Here is a 23,922-nt window from a genome sequence, read left to right as displayed (position 1 = left end):
GGGAAGATGATTTTGGCAGAAACTGGAATGTCACAACATGATTGACAGCAGCTGCTTGCTGTTCCGCTGCAAGCCAAACAGCTTATTCTCGGGGCAGCATGCTTACTTTTGTTGTTATTATTATTACCTTACCTGGGAAAGAAAACCAAACCACTGAACAATTTTTAAAAGTAAAGGCAATCCATTTTTCCAAGTCCTAAAATAAAAAGCTAGGGCTCATACATCTCAGGAGAAATGAGCTTCTCTTGGCAGAGCACGGCTCTTGACGATGACCAAGTCTTGCGAGTGCAAAGAGAGTGAGCATTTGGGAGAACAGCACTGACTTTTGCTACTTTTTGTAGCTATGCAGCTCTATGGTTTTAGCCTTATTTACCTCTGTGAAGGTCTGAGAGCGGTGCTTTCTACCCTGGATGGTTCTGCTAACGGCCCCTACACGTATGTCAAGATCAACGGGATGGATGCCCAGGAGATGTACAGCCACCGTGATATGGGGCCAGCGTGCGGAGGAGGTGGGTTTCCCCGCTCACCTCTCCCCAGCAAAGCTGTCGCTCCGTACCCTGGCCGTCTCTTTTGCAGCCACACGGCTTTCCTGACCCCGCTCCCTCCGTGGCCACAGACGCTTGTGCTGGTAGAAAGCTGGAGGAAAGACGTGGCCACGTGCACCAAGTTTGGCACTTCGCTTGAGTGGCGGACACGTGCGTTTGGAGGAAGCCCCGGCTCTGGCACCATTCCTCATCCTCCCACAGGGTGAGCCAGGGACAACCAGTCTCACGTGTCGTCCCCTCCCACTTTAACACATTGATATTTCCCAAACAATTAAATATGGATGCCTGGTGCTATGAGCCCAACAGACTGCTATCTTTACAATCCAGAAAGGTTTCTTTCTAATAGTGACTGTTGGAAAGAAACAGAGCTTTACAGCATGCTACCTGATAATGATTAATTCATATGAAATTTCTCTCATAAGCTGCAGAGTCCAAGGAATCCATTTTAAGATGCTCTCAACGTGCTACAATGTGCAACCATTTCCAAAAGAGAGACGACAGTTTCCATTTAGCCAAGATGAGGTTTTATATATAAAACAATTCTCAGAAGAGCGGCAAGCAAATAAGAAAGCACATTGCTGGCAACAGTAGGTATTCAGCAGATACATGATCTATCCAGGATCTCAAGCCGACTGATCACCCCTCGCTTTTCACAGAATGAGCTGGTGGGTTTCTCTCTCTGTGCTCCTGGCAACTCAGTTTTGCATAGTCTCTATTTCCAGAACTAATGTGAGATCACTCTGGATGACAGGCATTTAATTTTCTGTTTTTACCAGACTGATGAAAAAAGAAGAGTGTTGTCAAACAGCGACGCTACTATCCCCAGATTTCCCTGGCAAAATCTGCAGGACAGCCTGGGTTTTTTCGTTTCTTGGGCCAGCTGACAAGAAGGCCTAATTAAATAAGAAAGGAGTAACGGGCAAAAGCCCACCATATCATCAGCAAACCAAAAGGATTTTAATAAAGGCTTTAGCTTCTCACGTACCAAAATGAGAATGAATGGGGCAACTAGGTGAAATTTTGCTGGTTTTGATGCTGGCTTGAAGAGGTCTGTTTGCTCAAAAACGTGCCTGTTGGTCCAATAAAAAAAGGCAGTATTTTTCCCTACAATCTTATCTCACATTGGTGGCTTAGGGATTTATGAAAAAATGATGTTATTCTTCCATCCACTGAATGCCAGGCCAGAATTACAGCTTTCTCTTCCCGTTTCCCCCTTGCTAAGTAACAGCCAGGCTTGCAAACACGTGTTTGAGCACCTGCTGGAAATGAAACCCAACTTCAACTCTTCTCTATTATCTCAGGCTCAGGCTTTTCCCCTCTGGGATCTTTTGGTCCAATAACTAACTATGAACAACACAAACAGCCAGCATTTTAAAGTAATCTATATTTTTAAATTAAAGCAGACAAACTCTTGCAGGAAGCTGTAACTGCATCAGCCTAAATTGAAGAATGAGTGGCTTAAATTGCTCCCAAATAAATTAGGAACTGGTTGCAGCTAAACCAAGACGAGGACTTCTTCCCTGCAATTTGTGTCAGCACGGCCACTGAGAGTCATTTAACATCAGGAGTAAGGAAACCCTGCACAACTTTCTCACTATTTAAGAGCAGTGTTAAAGGTATCCAGAATAAAGACTACCTTCCGTTTTGTATGGACACCCCAGCAAGCACCGTGCTGCGGAGAGCAGCTGCCGGGGTCTGCATTTCCTGCTATCACCTATTCACACCTAGACCTTTGAGCGCTGTAATTAGCGGTGAAGTGATGAAGGTAAATGCTGAGGACCTGCAAAGGTGCTTTAGATGTTCTTCTACACCCTCTCAGAGGAGGTAAGGAAAGGAGATGGCCAAGCCTTTGCAAGGCAACACAGCTCCCCATCTCCTCCAGAAAAGCTGAGCTCCCAGCAAATGTCTCCTAACACCAGCACATCCGTACAATAATGTTCCCAAGTGAGCAGCAAAGCCCCACGCGTGCGTTGCTTCAAATCTAGACAAAGCCCCTGAGAAATGCCTGCAGGAAATAATCCCTTTCTGGCGGAGGTGTGGGCCAAAGTGTTACTGCGGATTTTCTTTTCAGTCTTTAATTTCTCTGAGCTGTGGAAGGTGCACCAGAGATTATATATATTTTAGACAGCCTGCTGCGAAACAGGCAGGTTTGCCTAAGGATAAACACGTTATTGGCATTATGAAGGGATACTGGTTTATTGAACTGCAGAGCAGAGCTTGCAGACTTGATGTTGCCAGAAATTAAACTCCATGTTGTTATTGAACTGGATCCTGTTGTTATGCTCAAGCTCTGAGCCCATTTATGTTGCAGTAAAATGAAGAAAAGGGCCCAGAGCAGCCTAAAGGGGACACCTTCAGCTACCTCATGTCTTGTTAACCAGCCCCAGTTCCTGCATTTTTTGAGACTCACACGCATACTTATTTTTTCTTCTGGCACAACCTAAGAAACTGTTTATCCCATTGAGACAGGAGTTAACTTTGCTTTTGACAGTTTTCATGCATCCTTGGAAAACAGACGCGGCACATAACCACCACTTTTGCGCAGAGAGAAGGACTGTACTCACCACACAGCTCCTTTGTGTCCACATTGCTGCAAGAGGGGGAGAGCGAGGCAGGGAAGGAAGCAGGAAAAAAAGAGAAAGAGAGAAGATTTTAACATAAAGGGCAGACACAGCATATACTTAGGATTTTCCCAGGGGTGACCCTAGAAGCGGCTCGAATGCCTTCGCAGCTCGCATGAGCTCGGCACACGTGTCAGACCGACCCCATCAACCCTCTGCAGCAGGCGGCCGGCCGCTGCCGTTCCCATTTTAGATGTTCTTTGCAGGGAAAAGGGACCCCTGCATTTCCCCCCTGCTTAAACCTTTGGGAACGATGCAAGCCAGGAGCGGACCTGTGGCTTGGCACCTCTGCAACTGCCAGCCCAGAAGCAGCACAGCTCTGCCTTCCTCCCAGATACCTTCCCCAAGTGCAGCCACAGCAGGTCCCCAGACCGTTCCTGGCACAGGAATGTGCTTGTTCCTGCTTGCTTGCAATACAGTTTTATTTTTAGCATTTGCAAAATTTGCTTTTCTAAATGGATCGATTCTCCTGATTCCACCCTGCCCAGCTTGCGAGAGGCTTAGCACTCGGCGTAAAAGCTCAATACAGCTCCTACCTAGGGCTCCCTCTGGACAAAACTGCACAACTACTCTTCAGTGCGTGAATGTCTACTTTACATAACGATGTCCCAAAAGAAAACCTGCTTGGGAAATAGAGACTGCCTTAATCTATTTGAGACTCAGATTCCCACACAATTACTAATGCCATTCAGGCTCGAGAGGTGCCTGGAATGAGCTCTTAATAGACTTATATTTTATCAATCCATTTATGGCCTGAAAAGCTATTTCCTTAACTAAACTCATCTCTGATCTGTCTAACCTGTCAATGTAAGTGGATTAGCAAAAGAGACATCTGAAACACTGATTTCATTACTCGAATGCTCCTGCAGCCCTAGCAGCACTGCCCAGCCGTTCTCTGCAAGTGCTGGTGGACCCTGAAATCCTGCTGCCTGCATTTCTAGCCTGTATTACCCTGCATACTTCCCATCCTCCATAACCCAAAGCTTGCATTCACTACTGTCCCTCTACACTCTTCTAAAGGCATAATTTAACACGGGGAAGTTTTAATACGGGTTTGCTCTTCAGCAGAAAGGCCACACTGAGGCATACCATCAATGATTTACAACCCAGAACTGCATCCCCTCAGCAGCAAGTTGAAGCACCCATGGAAAACCTTGTTTCTGCTGAAATCTTTCGCAGTTTTGCCATCTTCTGCAGCAGAAGCCGCCTTGTACACTGCATGAATAGAGCTACCTCACTGCATGGAGAGAAAAGGCAAGGGGACAGGGGACACAGACTGCATTTCCCACTCAAAACAGCATTATCAAGCGAGTTTCTGCAAGCACTCCTTTAGCAGAGGGACCAATTTAGGAGATTTTTCTTTCTGTTTTGGCCCTACCTGAGAGGATGCAAGTTACTGCAGCTCTGGGACCCTGCTGGCTTTTTAGTGGATGCAATACATCTCTGAGATGCATTAGCCAAGATGCACTACAGCTAAGCAGAAAGGTGTACGCATAACTGCTTTTGCACTGTTGCTGTTTGGGAGGAAATCCCCAAAGAGGCAGCGCTCTCTGCACCCGGCTGCTCCCCAAACGCAGAGCCCCGGGTGGCAGCGTGAGGGACCCTGCTCCGCATCTGCTGGCGGCAGCACCCTCATGCTCTGTCCACGCAAGCTCTTCCAAAGGCACGGGCCACAGTCAAAACTGCTGACACCCCATTTGTCATGTGGTCATTTCTGTGGATAAAGCAGACTCCTGAGTGATCAGGACTTCTCCCACTTTGTTTAGGAAAGAAAAAATGTTTTGAGCAATGCCTGGGATGTTCCGCCATTCAACAGTCTCCCTAACAGAAAGATGCTACGCTATCTCTTCTCTCGCTCGGGAAAAGCATGTATTACTGCATCACATCACACACCTCTTGGTAACACACTCATGGCTGTGATGGTATGAAAAAGTTGTCCCTGGGCTCACACCTGGCGCTCACACAAAAGACACCCTCCTAGTTGCAGCACGCACTGCATAGAAGCTGCTTGCAGCAAATATGCTGATGCGCCTTCAGCCGGGGATGAAAGGCACTTATTTCTTTGGAAAACTAACTCTCACGCAAGCCATCAAGTAGGCCAACCACCTGCCTCTGCCCTTAAAAAAAAAATAAAAAAAATCAGTATTTCCAAAATCCCTTCAGAAGGTTTCATTTGTTCTCAGGCAGGTGAGCAGTCGGCCTGTTTTCACCACCCCCTCGAGTCCAGAGCTATTTTTACTCAATGCATTTGGTCCTGGTAACTGGTCTAAACAGCAGGCGAGCGGAGTTGCTGAATTTCCATTTTCTTGCTGAAAATGCAATATTTTTTGAGCCTTGCTTATTACCAAGATGAAGAAAAAGAAGTTCATCTACTTAAGAAAGAAGAGTGACACTTTAATTCTCTCTGGGATTTTTCATACTTCTCATGCACTGGAATTCATTGAATCCTACAAAATTCCAGGGCTGTTGAGAGCTAATTCCCCCCCTTCACGTTCTCATACAATAACTCCAGTAAGGATGCAGACCTGAAACTCTACCTGAAAGAGTCAGCTCAGCTTGGATGGAATAGTCCAAGCAGTTGGTTACACAGAGCCTTAGCGATTCTCCGGGGCAGCCGGGCGCGCGCCCCGGCGAGGGCTCGGAGATGTTGCCGTGCCCCACTCACGCTTAAAGCGCTTTAGTCAACAAAACCAGACAGGACATCTGGTAAAAACAAGTTCCCTCCATTTTTATTCTTCCACTTTTGGATTTAGTCAGAAATGCTGTAAAAAGGAGCTTTTCTGCCCTTATTCCTTTGCACACAAGAGAAGAAGCAGGTCAGCAGAAGGGAGAGCTGGCGGGGAGTCGGCCGGCCCTGTCGCACCGTCGTGCAGAGTACCACAGAAAACCTTTCTCAGGCTGATTAATAAATAACAGCACAAAACTTGTGAAGTCAACTGATATTCTCAGACGTGCACAGGAAAGGCTTTTACATGAACAATCCCCACAAAGGACTTAAATAATATTTTTCAAAAAAGAGTTAGTATTTATAAACACCTATTCAAGCGTTTACGGCTTTGCAACCACAAGTTACTGAGGAAAAAAAAAATTTTTTTTTGTATTCCCTATGGCTTTGCATTGGAATAATTCATCTCCGGTTTCCAAAAATGGTCTTTTATTTCCTGGCAACCTTGCATTATTTAACTTAATCATGCTTGAGTGTAACTTGGCCAAGAACCTACTTTTAATTTTAAGCAGTCTTGCATTAAGCATAACCCTAATTAAAGAACTTCCTGAAGTCACAGCTGACTTAATAAAAAATATTGTAATGTTCAGATAAAGCTTTATAAGGAGAAGTCATGAAAGACTTGAGTCTTACCCACAGGATTTACTGAAATATTTCCCCCCTGAAGGAGCGCGCACCTCAGGAGCTTCACTGACCTGCAGCCTCTTCTGGACTGGTTTTACAAGGAGTTCATTGCCCGACAGGAATGCTGCACAACTCAATACACACACGCAAGACAAGTGCAATGCATAATTAAAATAATTACACGGCACGTGGGTAGTTTAGGGCATTAGTAACTAACAACCCCATGGGTTACGCAAAGAGGATTGTGTGATGCAAACGTTCAGGATCTGGGTTTTAAGCCGTGTGAAGCAGGAGGTGGCGGCTCTGCGCTGCAGCAGCCCGAGCGCGACTCCAGGGAAGGGGCACGGCGACGCGGCCCCGCACTCGCGGGCACCGTCCTCTGCGACGCCGCTTTGCCTTGAAGGTATCCCAAGCGCTGACCAGTTCAGCCTTCCTCACCTTGACAGCTCCGACAACATCACAGCTGCAAAACCAAGTTTTTAAATGAAGCACAAGTTCTCCAGTGAAAATACCCTTTCTCCTTCCCTAGCCATTCATTCCAGTGGCTGCACCCTGGTGAAGGTATCATGAAGCCCTGCGAAATGAGAAGGCTGAACGACGAGCATTAGTTGCTACTTTTTTTTCAGCTGCCAAATATTCAGCCTTTTTGTAAGCCCCACAAACTAAAAAGAAAAATCACAAGCTATGTTCTCATTTTTACAGGAGGAAAAAAAAAAAAAATCTTTCAGATGCCAAAGAACACCTGGCTGTGAATCTACTCTTAATTTGAAGCCCTCGTACATTAACAGTATGACCAAAGATCTTACTGAAGTCATGACCCAACTAAACAAAACATTATAATGTTGAAGTGAAAATTTAAATGAAGAAATTAAAGACATCTGTATTATACAGTTTTCCTGCATGCTGGAGGTCACATCTATCTGGCTCCTTTCTAAAACAAAGTTCTTCCTTTCATCAAAGTAGAAAATCAAGAAAATCTAAGTTGTTTCAGTTTCAGGCTTTTTTCTGTGTTTTCCCACTGGTGAAGCTGTAACGTGGTGCAGAACAAGCGGGGATGTGCACACGTCAAGATTTGCTCCTTTCCAGGGCTGTGACACAATTTGGAGGTTCTCCATTTCCCACTTGGAACCTAATTTCTCTGACAGAAATAGGAGCCAAACATGAACATGAAAGCTCAGATTTCAACCTTGACCATCCTCTAAAAAAAAACAAAAACAAAAAAAACCCAAAACAACGTAATCCATAAACTCATTTGGCCACAAAAAGGAATGTTTATTGCTCACCACCCACCACCGTTTAAATGCACTGTGATAACTTGACTAGAGAAATGTATTAGCAATAAGGAAATCATTTTCCCTGCTGGTTTACACCCAACTATTTTCAAAGAAAAAGCAAAGTCCTCAAAGTGTGACGCTCCTCCCTCGTATGTGGGAGTTTAAAGAGCAACAACAGTGCTGCGAGGGCATCCCCTCGGTGGGCCTAATTAAGTGAATTTGCCCAGAAAGTAATTACTGTCACACGACCAGGAAGAGGAGGAGGCTGCCCGGAGTAATTACCGTGCCTCCTGGGCACTCCAGAGAGAAATAGATTTCTGCAAATAAAGTTTAAAACGAGAGCAAGAGGTTTGGCGAGCGCCAGGACTAATGAGGATCCCTGGGAAGTTGTCTCCTTGCCTAGCTGGGTCCCTGCCTGAAGATTTCCCAGTGTCTGAGCATTTATAAGTTTGCCCCTGTACAGTTTCTGCTGCTTTTCCATCAGTTCAGAGCCCTAATAAGCTTTTTCTTCTTTGCCTGCCTTTCTGGAAACGTGCTACCATCTTTGAGACCTTCTCCCGCTGGCAGGTAGCGTGGGCATTGCCAGACGGAGGCAGACGGACACGGCGCGATCACGTTCAGAAAGCCAGGTGTGAGAAGGTCCTAGCGGCGCGGTACGGGCTGCGCTGAGCGTTCGCAGGGCCCTGCCTTCCCACGGCAGCACAGGAACATGCTAGGGGCTGGCACATTCGCAGGGGCTGGAACTCACAACATTCACCATGCAAAACATAAAGACTAGATTTCACACCAAACAGACCTAACACAGCCCCTCCTCCCATTTCCCTGCCCTGGTCTAGCTCTGCTACATGCTGGTCCGAGCCGGGAACCGTCCTCCTCCCTCCCCCAGAGGGTTCATGCCACTTTGGAAGAAAACCCCAAAACTCCTCTCAGGATAAAGAACTCCAAAACCAAAAATAATCAAAGTGACCTGACATTTCAACTTCCTTAAATAACACTGATGCAACACCTCGTGCGGCCCAGAAGCCTTGTGTCCAGTTTCCTTCTTAAACAGCCAGGAAACAGCTGCACTGGGATTTTTAGGAATTGCCATGGCTTTTTGGCTTCCAGCCCTCAGCAGGGTGTCCAAGAGCCCAGACATCACCAGCTCAAGCCAAGCCTCCTGGCACCCGATCTCTGGGTGGGCGCCAGTCGCCCAGAGCTATCCCCTCACATAAGCCTCCAGGTGTCAGGTCAGAAGCCCCAGTCACACTGATCCAGATCAGCCCACCGCTTTGCTTTAAGCAAGTCTGCAGTTTGCAGCAGGAAAAAATACTTCTGAAAATTTCCCATCACGTTCAGTAGCTCTAGCTCTTCACCAACAAACTCACTGCAGAGGAAGAATTAGAGACCTGCTGTACCCTAAATACAGGGTTAAAAGACTTCCTCTGCCAGAGCTGGAGCCCAGCACGTATCAGCACCACACACCCCTCCACCATAGCTATTCTTTTTTGAGGTTTTCTCTTGCTTTTCAAGGAGAGTTGTCTGGCATCTGCACTGGACACTCTGTGCCATCTGCACGTAGAGGAGGAGCACTCCATCGTGGCTAAGGGAACTGAGCAAGTGTCTGTGCTCCTTCTTCGCATTTGGCTCCGATTTGGCCATGGAGAATCGGTGATGGTAGGGACCTTCCCATATTTGTCAGCAACTAAATGCTCAGCCGCATCTACAGGTGAAATCCATGGCCTTATTCCAGATCAAGGAGTGGAGCTGTGTCTGACGGGGGAAACGGGAGTAGAAGACCCTGTCCCTGGCTCTTGCACAGACCCTTCCCTTTCCTTGCTTTGCCGGAGGGGGAAGTGTAACTACAGCCCCTCTGCTCTGAAGAGGGAGGTAGGATGGAGGCAGGGAGAGCCTCCTGCAGCTACGGGCCATGCCTGTATTCAACCCCAAGGCATGGGCTCCTTTATTAAGAAGATCTGAAAAGTCATTAGTGACTTCATCACAAATAGCAACAGAAAGCTGTAGGAAAACAGTAAAGGGAGGCTTTCAGGGCTCGGCTAGACAAAGCCAGGGCTGTCCTGACCTAGTCCTGGCAATGTTCCTGCTTCCAGGGACTAGGGACCTGCAGAGGTCCCTTCCAGCCAAGACATCTACTATTCTCTGATCCACAATCTTTTCCTCTCTTTTCCAATATCACCTGTCTCTCTAAGGCAAGGCCTTTGACTTGCTGTTATTAATGCATTTCTCCAGGCTTCAGTTATAAAGAGGAACAGGAAAGTTATCTCAATGTGGAAAAAATAACATGGAGGAGTGGAGCGTGAAATTCCCTTCTTCAGTTTTGGCACCATCAATGGAGTGATGTCCCAGTATCTCCAAACAGGAAGCACAATCAAAAACATATTGGGAATTCATAAGTTGCAAACACATTAAAGTCTCATCTTCACAGCGTATTTCCCACCCAAGTAGCTGCCTGGATAGGCTGCTCAAATTCCAGTCAACATCCGATCAGCTTCAGCTGAAGATAATAACTTTTTTTGCTTGGGCAGATGAAAGCTTTGCATCAGCAGCCGCACTGTTTAGTTGCTTCCCCATCACAGAAAACGGAGGCTTTCTGAAATCACATTCTCCTTTTATTTCCGTCTTCAATTCACAGCTTTGGGTTTGCTATGAGGTTTCAAATGAGCAAGGAAACAAATTATCCCCTAGTTTTAGCCACCTGCAGAAGTGATTTTCATTTAGGAGAGACCACAAAACAACATGTGTAGCTGAAAAGCATTATTATATCTGATGATATGCTTTCAAGTCCCAGCAGCAACAGCGCTGAGTTATCTCAGCACTTCAGAAGTGGAAAATGTACATCCAGATGCTTACTAAGAGGTCACAGATGGTCACTCTTGATCATTAGTTTCTGAACTCAGAGAAACATACTTGCACAAACCCCAGAGAGGTAGAAATTCTTCCAGGAAGAGCAATAGAAATACTGAATACTGGATACCAGCCAGGAACTAAATAAGTTTAATTCTAAATAGATGAGGAACTTTCCAAGCCCATCATCTTACTCTTCCAGAGAACCCTGCTAAATCCTTCCCAATACCTATTAAAGTACCTCCTTTGCCTACACACTCACTTTAAACAGTCCCATTCTTACAGCACGAGGTAAAAAAGAGCTTCCAAAATCTTTCAAAATGCAGATGCAATCAAAGCTTTCCTGTACCTCTCCAATCCCTAACCCTAACTCATGCTAGCAAGCAGCTTTAGCTCATTGCATGCTACTTACTACCCAAGGAGCAAATACAGACTGTACATCCTTGCTCATACTGATCCTCACACAAGGCTTGCAAGCGCAGCATAATCTAAGCATAAACCCCCTTTTTCAAACCTGCTTTTCCCTACCCCAGCCCTAACTGGGAACATGCACAAGGGACCCATAACTACACAGCAAGTCATCTTCAGTCACACGACTTTGAGTGCTAGGCCTTAAGGGTTTTCTCTGAAGGCTTTCAACATGCAGGTGTGGTCAAAGTTCTCCCTTACCTTCTTTCCAGCCCACCCTAATATTAACTCTAGCCAAGAGCCACTTTTACTATACAGCATTAATCCCAGTAAGCCATACACTTTTGATGACATTTTAGTTTTGAAAACCTTCCATAATCAAAATATAAACCTTCAAATCTTCTCTTCCTGAACCCCTGTCTTACCCTCAGTCTTAGTTCAAGCTATGAATATGTCCATAGGACACTGATGAAGGCTTGAAGCTGCTATAAATCAGGTTGGGATACTCAAAAATGCCTTTGGTCTCTGCTAAGAACTCAGTATAGTAAAAAGAATACAACTGTTGCTAATAGCCATTAGTAGATATCACTTCACCACCACCCCCATATCTATTTCTTGGGCTCCTCACAGGATCACACTGAATTACACAGAGAAAGCAGCAATATTTATGGCAAGGTAGAGAGATACGCAGGCGCACCAGCTTGTTGCCACCAATCTAGGTATCCAGTTCCTGAACTACAAAATTTTTTGCTGCCTATTAAACTCTATTGTCCCAAGGATTCAGAAAATCCACCTTGGAGTGTCTCCTGTTGCATTTTGTGAATCTGAAATGAAATGCATATGCCAAAACCCTGTGATGTGGCATTGTGTCAACTGAGATTGCAGAAATCTGTTGCCCCTTTGCACACTTTTCTGTTGCACATCACAAAAAAAAATAGCCCAATGCAAGCTCATTTCACAATACATAAAAAGCCAGCTGGAGTTTCACCACTGCTCTCTGCAGAATAGCTCCAAGCACAGATGGGGGCTAAGAGAGACCACTCCACTCCCTCTATGGAGTTTGTCTAAGAAAATTAAAAGATTCTAGAAAATAAGTCTAAACTGAAAACCCAACTTAAGCAGAGCTGTGAGCCAAGAAAGGGAGAGGTGTCACAAGCTGGTCCACTGGTTATGGGCCACAGGCGCTAGGATGCGACAGGGCACAGCGGCAATGGAAGCACCCGAAAGAGAGAGAGATTCTCCACGCAGTGCAACGTACTCTAAATAGAGAAAAACTGAGATTCCAAGATTGCCCACTCCACACTGGCTTGGAAACTGAGGTATTAGATGGGTTTCTATGTATCCGAGGGTGGGAGGCAGACCCCCCTCTGGCCCTCGCCTGCCTCGTGGCCAGCTCCTCCCTGCTGTCGCAGCAGCACCTTTACATGTGTCTGCTCTGTCCAGGTCCCTCAGGAGGAATTGAGGCTAGGAGAGTCTCCATAGGCAGAAGAGCAAACTGCTTTTGGAAGACAATTGCTGCGTTGTCTCCAGCAGCCCTCACTTCTTTCTGAGTCAGAGAATCGCTTTTCCAGTATGTTATTTTGACAGTTTTGCCAGAACTTGCTCTTACTGAGCAGCGCATCGCTACCACACACAGCAATGCAAAAAATATCTGGAGCTCCTGCTCACACCTTCCTGCCAGCTGCCACCGTGAATTCTTCCTTGCAGGGAGGCTGCCAGTGCAACACTTGTGCCACCTGTCCTGCTACACAAAGAGCTGCGCTGCTCCCTCTCCCCTGCACGGGGGGAAGGTAAGAGCCCAGGGTGATGTGGTCACGAGCAGCTCTTGGTGATAGACTGGTCGCCTGCAGTGTGGGCATGGCTGATTCATGCCCAACGCATGCACAGAGGAGGCCAGGTCTGTCCTCATACACTGCATCACCCAGTGTGTCATCTGGGGAGACCCATGTGATGCCCCCAAAAGAGCAAATTTGCACAAAGCGTGATGTACCCAGCCCTACCAAGTGGTCACTGCAGCTCTCCAAACTAGAACATCCCAGAACTGATCAGTTTTGAACATGCTGGCCACAGCAAAGAAACAGCATAAACAACATGTCAAGGCTTTCCAATAACGAGAACTGCATTCAGCCATCTGCAGCTTCAGATGATACAGGCAGACAAGTATTCATAACATATGTCGGTTTTGATCTTAATTTATTTAACCATGGAAAGCTGGCAGCCAGGGTTCTGGTAACCACCTGTCCCTTACTTTAAAGGATGGTCTTTATCTCCTGCCAAATGTCCCTGCTTCCTGTATAAAATAAACTTACAACATATTTTATGTGGCACTTCAGCAGCAGTAATTCAAAGATGCATACACTGAGACAGACATACTTGCCCTGCGCATGATTCAGTACAGCCAACAACTAGGGCGAGCAGCAAGCGTTTAATGACCCAGCCGAGAGTTCCTCACTCGGCTCCGCTTGTTCTCACCTGGACAGAACACCCCTTGCTGCCCGTTAGCACAGCCTGTTTAAGCACCTGGACCGGATGGAGGGGAGCCCATTTGCACCAGCTGATACAGCGCTCACAACTTACTCTGCACAGTGGCTTCCCCTCAAACCCGCTTTATCAGAAACAGACACCTGTTCGATCTGTTTGAATCTCTGCTTTCCAGAGCAGGCTCAGAACCTGTGTTCAAAGAAGATCATGCAACTGGGAGATTTGCAACACAGTGGAACACAAATTATTTAAATAAGCTCCCACAAGGGCTCCTGGAGGAGAGAAAAATGCTGCTCTTTCCAGAGAGAAATTAAAAACTTTATCATCTTCCCTTCTGTCTAGAGCGAGACGTGCTCCACCATCAAGCACTACTGGGAGCACAGCAAGGGGGGCTGGAAGCAGGTAATATCTTTTTCTCCAAAGCTCTAGTGGCACAGAGAAGAAAAGATAAGGGACAAATAATCCCCCAAAATCCAAGAGAAGCAAAAAGAGGATTCTATATAAAGCTTTCACATACAGGTTTTATATTACGAAGAGGCTCATCTCCCACGGTGTGTAATTTGGGATTATAACAGACTGAAAATATTCTGGGAGACAACCTCTCTCCTGCTGTTCACCCTTGCACAGTTTTCCTCTGGACCTAGACAGATGATCCAGAGAGGGGTGGCTTTGCTTCTTTGATACTGCACGCGGCCACCGCAGCTAAGGCCGCGAACGCTGCTCTAATCCACATCATTTCCTCAACAGGGACTGTGCCTGAAGCGGAGCGGCAGAGAGGCTGCGCGACAAACCCGTACGCGGGTCCAGTGGGCACAGAGTTAATGTTTTGGTGCATCGTTCTTTGTGGCTCGCTGGCTTGCTGAGCCATCTGTACTCCCGCTAATACAGCCCCTGCGCATACCCAGTTAGCAAGCCATAGGAGAGCGTGCATCTAAAAGGTTAGCGCGCAAAGCCGTGCGCTCTGCACCGCGCGTCCGGAGCGGGCATTTTGCTCCAGACCGCTAAGCAGCAGAGTCCCCGTTAGTAATCTGGAAAACACAGATTTTTCAAGGCAAACTGAAATGACCTTCAATATAAACAAGCACAGTACGTCTGACAGGCTAAGTGTAAAACAGCCCCGTGCACAGGCTGTAGCTAAAGACTTCAGTGATGGGTAGGTCTTTGGCAGCACCCCCATACGCAGCAGCATCTACTGCAGAAGAGGACACATTAAGGATCACAAGTCCACTTGAAAACCAGAATTCCCCCCTCCTTTATCCACCCTGCTTCGAGGCTACTCTCTCCTCCGTACTCACACAGAAAGACCTGCGAAATTGCAGCACTATCACACAGGAAAACCGGGACTGAGCCTGCTTCACTGCAAAAGCAGAGGAAGAAACAGAGAGGCCACAGCGCTCTGAAAGCTCACTGGTTTTCAAAAGCCTCATGTTTTAATGGCCAGCAGCTCCCCTCCAAACGTATTAATGCCATTATAAAGTTGGACGGCAGGTCAGGCAGGTTAACCCAACTTTAAACAAAGCAATTGATTGCTCACTAAAATTTAGGTGGAAAAAAAGCCACCTGCCACGTTGCTTTATGGCCACAGCCCAGCGCATAACTTCTACAAGCATCTACGCACCTACAGCTCCTGCAGTCACAGCCAGCGCGCTCACGGGCAGCCAACCTGCTCATTGCCATCCTTCCTAATAGGCCAGAAGATGGTGAGTTCAGGCCGGAGCAAGAGTCGCAGCTCAGTAGCAAGCTATATGTGTTAGGAAGGCTATTTCAGCTCTGATTGCAAATCGTGGGGGGAAGAACAAGGATGCTTAACATTGAATGCTAATTAGCAATCAATTACTTATGACAAACAGGTGAATACAACAGCTAGGCTGCCACAGTTTGGGGAGCAACAGGTCTAAAGAGCCTGGAGCTGGCTGTCCTGCCTTACAGCGCATCGCATGAGAGCTGTTGCCATAGCACTCGGCGCGAGCAGTAATTACAGATGGGAAGATGTCTCCCCTAGACGATGACCTGCAACGCAATTACGTTTTCCTTGTACCAGTAACAATCCACATAAAAATGAAGCAAAGAGGCTATTGAGCTCGTGAAGCAGCATCTCTGAGCCCCGCGCACAGCAAAGCCGAGCTCCCCACGCAGCAGCCGCCCCGACGCGGCGCCCCGGGCTCGCCGCCCTCCCCGGGAGCCGGGCTTTGCTGCGGCTGCGCGTCTCACCTGGGATCCTTCTCCCGTCACCAGGAGATGCTGCGGGCTAACGGCAATACTCACCCTCTAAAATTAACAGCGTAGGGTGGATTAAACACCCCTCCCTTCCTAATATCTTTGTTCGGCAGCGCCGCTCAAGAGTTTCCCCTTCTTTCCGGGGAATTGGTGTCTACGGACGAGAAAGACCATTACGGCTTAACGCGCTGGTTGTTTAGTTTGGCGTTTTTCGTGACACCTGCCCGCAGTGGCGTTTCAGAGCCAGTTCGGCTCCTCGCTCCCTTGGCACCCCTGATGTATTCCCGAGTCACACGCATTTGCCAAGCCCTGGGTCCTCAGCAACGACGTCCACCCCGCGCACGCCGCACGCAGCTCGCAGCCAGGCTTCCTCCCCGGAACCGCAGGCGTGTGTCCAACACCCCCCTCCACGCACGCACCAGGGCAAGCGGGGCCTCCCAGCTCGCCACCGCGCGTCTCTCCAAGGGCGCACGGGCGCTGCGGAGCCTCTGCGGCTGTAGCTGCACCGCCGGAGCCCCCGCGAGCGCACAGCGCCGGGCAGCCACCGGAGTTCGCCTGTATCTGTGGCTTCCAGCCACCTCGGTTCTGACCCTTCTCACGTCCCTTGGGAAGCAGAAGTGCCGCGCTGCAAACCATCCCTGCCCATGCAGGGCAGATCGGTAGTTTCACGACGATCAAAACTGCATTTTCAATCGAGTGAAGTGTTTGACAGAACAAAGCACCCAGCTCTAATCATCAAGGGCACCAAGAAAAGAGGCTGAAATACGGATGAAAATGAAGCAAATGTTCTGGATCCTGTTAGAAAACATGATCTAAGCTCTCATTAGTCAAAAAAGAAATAAACGTCACTGTAAAAGAAAGACAGGGGCAATAAACTGGCACCTGCGCGGTACCAGACATTTGTTTGTTCATTCATCAGCAAGTGCAATACGGCATTTCGGTCTGTCAGTTGGTGCTAGACCGTCTCCTTCACACAGCTAAGGAGACAGGGCTGGATTTTGCTAACGGACCGAACAGCTGGACTGAGCGTTTGGCAAGTCACTGCCCTTACCGCCCCATTCCTGCTATAAATTAAAACCAGAAATACAGCACAACGTTGCAATTTTCTGGAACGTGCCAACCACGAATACAAACCATGACACTCTGCAGCGGGCAGGAGAAGCCCACGGTAGAAACCTCCTGCTCCGGGTCTGCAGATGCCCTCCACGAAAGCCCGGCGCCCCCGCACATCTGGCCTGCCAGCGGCAGCCCGCAGCCACCCCCCCGGCACCGGCACTGCGCGAGCAACGGGGAAGCAGACGCCGCAACTTTGTGCCGCTCAAGCGTGCCCAAGGGGGGGGTTCCTCCGAGTCCGGCCGGGCTTTCCAGATCAAAGGCCAGCTCACTCCAGGCTGCCGGGATGCTGCGTTGTCGTAGACCCTCAGAAAGCCCTGAACTAAGTATTTAGTTCAGGGTATTTAAGAGGGTCTATCGGCCCAAGCAGGACTGCATTTTTAGTGTTGGGGGCTTTTCTCGTTCCCCTGTAAGACCATTTCACAGCCTATTAAAAACAGTCAGCTTAACTTCTGGCTCTGCTTTGTCATGGGTGGCCAGAACCTCTAACCAGGCACTTGCGAGAGAAAATCTCTTGCAAAGCTTATAAAAACTCTGAGCAAGAGGAAGACAATGTAATAAAAAGCAGTTTACAACGCAGCTGAAATCCTAAGAATATAGGTTCACATAGCACGCTGATTTACTATGTTTAATCCAACAGCTGGTTTCCAAGTACAGTCATTACCTTAAATAAAACAGACATTCAGTACAGTATTAGACATTTTCAAGGGTTGGTATGTGCCAAATCCCTAATAAATTGCATTTAAATCCTCAACGGTTTTTTGGATGGATGACTTGATCTTGAAAATATCACTCTGCCCACAAAGACATCAAAGAAATATAAGACGGGTTTAATTAGAGCCTACAAGTAACTTAGCTGGTAGGCTAGATAGCACTTTCAAATTGATTAAGTCACTGGGGTTTTTTTTATTTTTAATTTTTTGGCTGCTACAGGAAACATCTTTCAGTAGACTTGGCCCCAAATTCAGCAAACATTGTCACCAGAGCTTGGGACAGGATCATACGTTGCCAGGAGGTTATTTTTCCCAAATCTGAGGAAAAGGGTTGTGTTTTTTTAAACCAAGATTCACCATACTTCTAAGGCGACATTTTTGAGGGCCAGGAGACCTGCTGAGGACACGGCAGACAGCACATATGATCTGCGCCTGGGATGTTGCTCGGGCAAGGATCAGTCCGGGCGAGCCGGCGGCAGGACGCAAGTGCTGTCCCACCTCCCTTCGCTGCACGGGAACCGGGAAATTCCAGGGGAATTTATTCACTACACATTAAAGGGAACACACTTCAGCTGGGAAAACGCTTGCAAAATGTTCATCGCGAGTCGCTGCCAACGTTAGTCCTGGCACCAGCTCACCCACGTGAATTGCCTTTATGAGTCTCAAAAGAGCCTCATATATTTGCTTTAACATCACTGTTTCAAAAGTGCTCCTAAGGGAGGCTATTCACAAGAAAATCGACAAAAAGGGGTGGAGGAAAAGCGAGGCACATCTTCAAATTTGGCAGAATTTTTCTGATATTTTTATAATGTTTCATTAAGAAACTTGATTATTTAATTCCGGCATCCTGGTCCTATGCAGAGCCAATAACTTCAGTCTCCGTCCTGCATCACAGCCCTTCGGTTTTCAAATGCATTTCACAAAACCCAAGTACAGCAATTGCATCTCAGTTAACAACGCATCAATTTTGCTGTCACACTGTTAAAATTGATCAGCCTCAAGATATGCTTTTTAATACCGGCTGTTTGTGATGGATTTGGACTATTCTGCAATGTCAACCTTATTGCTGAGTTATTTACTGTGACTGTATTGGTTTAGGCTAATAAGGTTCCCCCTGTTGGGGGATAAATTAAGAAAAAAATACAAGAAGGTGAAGAATGGTTTCAATCTGTGAGGCTGATTTACACCGAAAGGCTGAAGCCTAGGAATTGAGAGCAACGGAAGTCTGCCGCATAGAGGACCTGCCCCACCAGCGCCGGGGCAGGCAAACGTGGCGCCACCAGGCGAAGCACAGGGCCTCGCGGCAGCGCCTGCGGGAGCCAGGCCTGCCCCGCTGCCCTTAGAGGTGGCAAGGCTTTTAGACGGGCAGAGGAACGGGGGCTGGCGCCCTCCTGGGTCATCAGTCCCGCTCCACCCCCGGGACGGCTTCATTCGTGCCCTAGACATAGGGCGCAACCCTAGGGTGCCAGATGCAGGCAGCAACAGCGATGCCGACCTAAGCAGATGCGACACGGGCTATAAAACACCGCTCGCTAACGCGGACGTAGCACCTGACCCCTGCCGAGCGGCGACGTTCAGTGGTGGGTGAAGGGGCTCGTGGCATCTCCCCTCCCAGCAGCGCAGGGCAGTTCAGGGCGCCTGCAAACCAGCCTCGGTCGTAGGCGCCTGCGCTGCGGGGGCGATCAGGCAGGGCTACGAGCGAGCCGGCCACGCGAACGCGACGATAAACCCCTTATAAAGGTGGAGAAGATCTACGCTTTCAGAACCTGGACAAATCGATGAACGCAGGGCCCTAGGGCTGAACTAGCCAAAGAGCTATTTGCATCTCGGTTTGGCTCCGGCTGATCCTTACCGCAGCCCGCCGGGTCCGGGTGGCACAGCCCTTGCTGGGCAATGGAGCCGAGCGAACCAGTGATCCTGCGGTTTCACAGGGACAATTTAATGGCACTGATAATTCTCTGTGGGTTGCACCAAAACAGTATTTCAGCTGCTTTTTTACAGAAATCAACTTCCCTCCATTTCCCAGTCTTCTCATTTCTATCAAAACAAGAAGTCACTTATGCATGTTTTTAACTTCTCATTATTTATTTCAGCTCAATTTTCAGAGCAAACCATTAAATGCAAAACAATGAAATACTCTTTCCTTTTCTCAAGGAGAGGTTCTTTCATTCTTTTGCACAAACTGCCAACAGTATTAGTCCGAAATTGCCTTTTTTGATGAATGAATGTATAACATTTTGCCTCTTTCTACTTCACAGATAGAACTGGACTAGTCTGATTTTCATTTGTTTTGTTTAAGTGAATAATATATGTCCCTCATTAAGTAACAAACTCAGTGCAATCCACCATGCAGGCACCAGAGCACTTCTGCTTTATAAAGCCATACATTCATATCTCCTTCTTATATATGCTGTCTCCACCCCTATAGTTATAATACAGAGCAATCGCCCATCACTTTTCAAATTTTTGTCTTTCGCTTTCCCTCACAGAGATCTCATTTTTGCTGCCTGTGCTGAGGAGGAAGTCTCAATTTTACAACAGTTCAATATAGCTTTGACTACTCTTTAATCTTGGACTGCACAACAGAGACTAGAAAAACTAATTGTTCTGAGCTCAGCTGAATGATGTGCTAATTGCCAAAAGCAAATGTTAAGACACTGAGAACATGAATTAAAATTAAATCAGCTTCCTCCTCCTTTTATATCTTGTGTTTATCTTTTGGTTTCACTGAAGTTGTATGTAGGACAGGAAAAAAACAAAAGAACAAACACGCTAGACTGGGATGTATGAGAGACAACTGGCAGGAAACTAAAAGTAGAGAAAGAAAGAAAAGCAAGAAATCCCTGCACTCTTCTTCCTTGTATTTTACCAATATCTTTATTTCCCATGTACTCCCTTTTCCTGCCAATAAAAAACGACCCAACAAAACACCCTTCCTTTATTTCAGTCTTAAGACAGATAGCACAGCCCACGAAGCAGCAGTGAACATCCGGACAAGTTTGGTACTTGATCATGGTGTACTACCAAGTCCTACTCACTCACTCATTCAGAAAAACACATGGATAAATTTGCAAGACTGGGGCTTAAACCAAAAATCTACAATCTCTTTGAATGCCCACATGATTCAAATACTAGCAGCCAATTAGTATTAGACATCTTCGTCACTTCTGCGGTTTTAGTGCAACATCCTGATACATTTCCATTCCCAGAACAGCCCTAAACAATACAAAAAATAACAAGCTGGGTCCCAGTTTCAGTTAGAAAAGCCTCTCGTGTGATACTTTTCAGATCTTTTTTGCACAGATAAACACTCCCAGTTCCCTGCTCTCTGCAGTAAACAGGAGCCTGCTGTTCGAGGCTCACCGTTGCCTTGCTGCTAGTACTAAACGGGCACTCTCCCAGGGATGCAGCAGAAAGGCTGCCTGGGAAAACACCCGGGAAATATTATTAGGAATATAAAAATGTTCTCAAATGTTTTTTTCCAGCTTATGAGATTTACAAGTTTCTGTGCAGTGTTTCCAGATCCGTGTTTCTCCTGATGAACTTCACAGAGAGCGATTTTTTTAGAGCCTTTTCCTAAAAGGAGGCTGAAATTCATCTGCCAAACAGTCCAACTTCCCCTCTCTCGCAAACTCTGTTCTCACCTTAACCCCGTGCACTTGGGTGCACACGGCAGTGCAAAGGCACCGCCTCAGCACTGCAGCATGTGTGTCAAACAATAAAAAACAGCAACTTTCTCTGCTCCATAAGAATTACATTTTATTCAAAAGAGGAGAAACCAGGCCCTGGCTGGTGATGTGGGAGCTGCTCTGCTGCAGAAGGAAAGAGATGCACTTGTGCCTCCCGGATCTGATTCCATGACTCGCAACTTATCCTGCTCAGGATTGGGACCAACTTTTTAAAGCAAGAAAACTCAGCATCATATTTAAACTGAAAAGTGGTAAAATGTTAAAACTGAAGCAAGAGGCTTGGAGCTACAGCCCTGCAAGACAATCTAAGATGTGTTCTTATGGATCAATAAATGAAAAGATAATATCCAAAAAACACAGTACCAGGCAGATGTTTTGTAGCTATTTCAGCACACAGCTGCCAAGCGCCAGCTTTCGCCATGAATATTTCTTTGCTTAAAGGAAAAGTACAGCATAGCACAGTATAAGTGACAAGCAGTCATTAAGAAGAATAAGCCAAGATTTCGAAAACATCTTCAATGTAAACAGAAAGAACAAAATCCACCAAGTGCCCATGCTCTTGAGAGTCAAATAATTAGAGCCAGACATATAATTTTTATGCAATCATTTTGTCCCTTTCAGAAGAGACTAGAACTGTCTCTTGAATCAGTTAATCAAAATCTCAGCTGATTATATGATCGTTAGTTTGTTTCCCAGGGAGCTAATTGAGAACATTCAATATTCTAAAATTAAGTTGGCTTCAATGGGCACATCCATCTCTGCAGAAAGGACTTCAGTTCCCAGACTAAACCGGCACTACACTGAATCAAGTTTCCAGTGCAAATAGGCAAGATTAGTGGGGGAACAGGAAAAAACACTCATAATCATTTTTGTTCCTTGCCCAAGAGGTGGAAGTACTTTCTGTTCAAATTTGAGAGGACTGACACAAGAGGACTGGCGAAAAACTTCAGCAGCTGAGTACTGTTGCTAAACTGTCCCCGTTCAAAATGGACTCCATCAAATGGAGTCTCCTTAGACCAAAAGACAGCAGACCTGATGTAGGTCCTGGGAAGGCAAAACATGTTGAGAGTGCGTGTGCATGCGTGTGGTATCCTATCCAAATGTGGGTAGCAAAGCGGTAACAAAAGATCGTCTTCTACCAGAGGAAAAATAATGACTGGAGCAGTAGGACACCAGGCTGCTGTATGATAGAAGGCACTAAAGTTGTCCAGGTTTGGACCAAGATCACATGCTGGAAGGAGTGTGCTGCGAACAGCTCGTTCGCATGTGAGAATTGCCCTTGTGATGCTGTTGAGCTCCTTTTCTGCCCAGGTTACCAGCTGAAGCATAAAGCATAGCTTTAACTTGCACACATCAAGCTTGTTTGGAAGCTGTTCCCTGCTTAATATTCAGGGACAGATTTTCAGCTTCTTTGCTGGAAGAGCTTCTCTGGCCCCACTAGAATGCCGTATTTCTCATACACAAGACCAAAAGAGGAGTCTTCAGAGCTCAGGGTACCACTGAGCACAGAGAGCTGCAAGGTTGCTACTGACACTCCTTCCTTTGGCTCCTCTTGTCAGGCAACATCAGCCTGGACTCTCAACTCCACCAGCAGTTCCCGTTGACAGCATCTCCTCCCACTTTTTGGATGCTGCTCATCACTGTAGGCCATTAAGCTTCTCTGCGGCAAGCACCAAGTCTTACATGTTTGCACAGGGTCTAACATGAAACAATCTCGATGTCTGGGTATCAACACAGTCAAGCTAACTAAGAAACAAAATTCACCCGCACAAGCAATGAGCCCTATTCGAGAGCCTTGAAAATGCTCCATGTTCACAGAGGATAGAAAACAGCCTTTCCACAGAGGGCCTCGGTGGAGTTTTCCTAGCTGACTGGCCTAGATAAGGAAGGGAAACTGGAGGCGGTCAGAGATGAGGACCACACACTGATGTGCTCCCTCCCAGGTGACACTTCCTTAGAGGCCTCAATCAGAGGCCGCTCTGCAAACAGGATCCTACAAGCAGGATCAAGCACAGAGCTTAATGACAACTTCTCTCCAACTCCACAACTCTCCTTGAAGTTAACTACTGCCATACAGACACACGGGGCAGCAAGGGACATGCCACTTCAGGGACCAGATGTGTGTCAGTGGAGAACATATCCGGGAGTGGCAAAGCCAAGGAAACATACTTTGGTGAAGAGCTACCATGTTCCCCAAGCCTGGAGGCCTCATTCAACAGGGAAGGCTGCCGGGTGGAACCTGGCCACCTAATGTTCATGTGCTGATTAAGTGACACCTGCCTTTTTGGCATCCTGGAGACTGAACCAATGGCCCCAGGAGCAAGAAGGACAAATATCTCAACAGCCTCACCGGAGGGGTCATGATGCAGGCCACGACACACATGCGTTTCTTCAGCAGAAACGACAAACCACAACCAGCCAGTTACAATTGCACTAGCACTAGGAAGCTTATTCGTGCTCATATCCCTTATTAGCACTAACATGATCTTAACAGCTTCTCCCACACAATTAACAGTGAGTGAAATATAGACTTGTCCCTCCTCATTTGCTCTGCTTCCATCAATCTTAAATAAGCAACACTTACAGAAAGACCCCTGAGGAATAGCTGTCCCAGCCATGACAACTCAAGGCTGAACAGGATCTCAAATTGCTTCAGTTTCCTAGGCAG

General features: G+C 47.0%; 1 protein-coding gene across 1 annotated transcript in view; it reads right to left on the bottom strand.

Moving 5' to 3' along the window:
* Positions 1–23,922, bottom strand: part of NECAB2 (N-terminal EF-hand calcium binding protein 2) — a 123,638-nt gene that overhangs the window by 45,763 nt on the left and 53,953 nt on the right. Inside the window, exon 4 of the mRNA XM_067302913.1 lies at positions 3,110–3,135. Coding sequence (XP_067159014.1) covers positions 3,110–3,135 — 26 coding nt within the window. The remainder of the gene's footprint in view (positions 1–3,109; positions 3,136–23,922) is intronic.

The sequence above is a fragment of the Apteryx mantelli genome, chromosome 10 (assembly GCF_036417845.1).
Source record: "Apteryx mantelli isolate bAptMan1 chromosome 10, bAptMan1.hap1, whole genome shotgun sequence".
NCBI classification, from domain to species: domain Eukaryota; kingdom Metazoa; phylum Chordata; class Aves; order Apterygiformes; family Apterygidae; genus Apteryx; species Apteryx mantelli.
The sequence above is the reverse complement of the archived record's forward strand: the minus strand, read 5'-3'. Positions and strand labels throughout refer to the sequence as shown.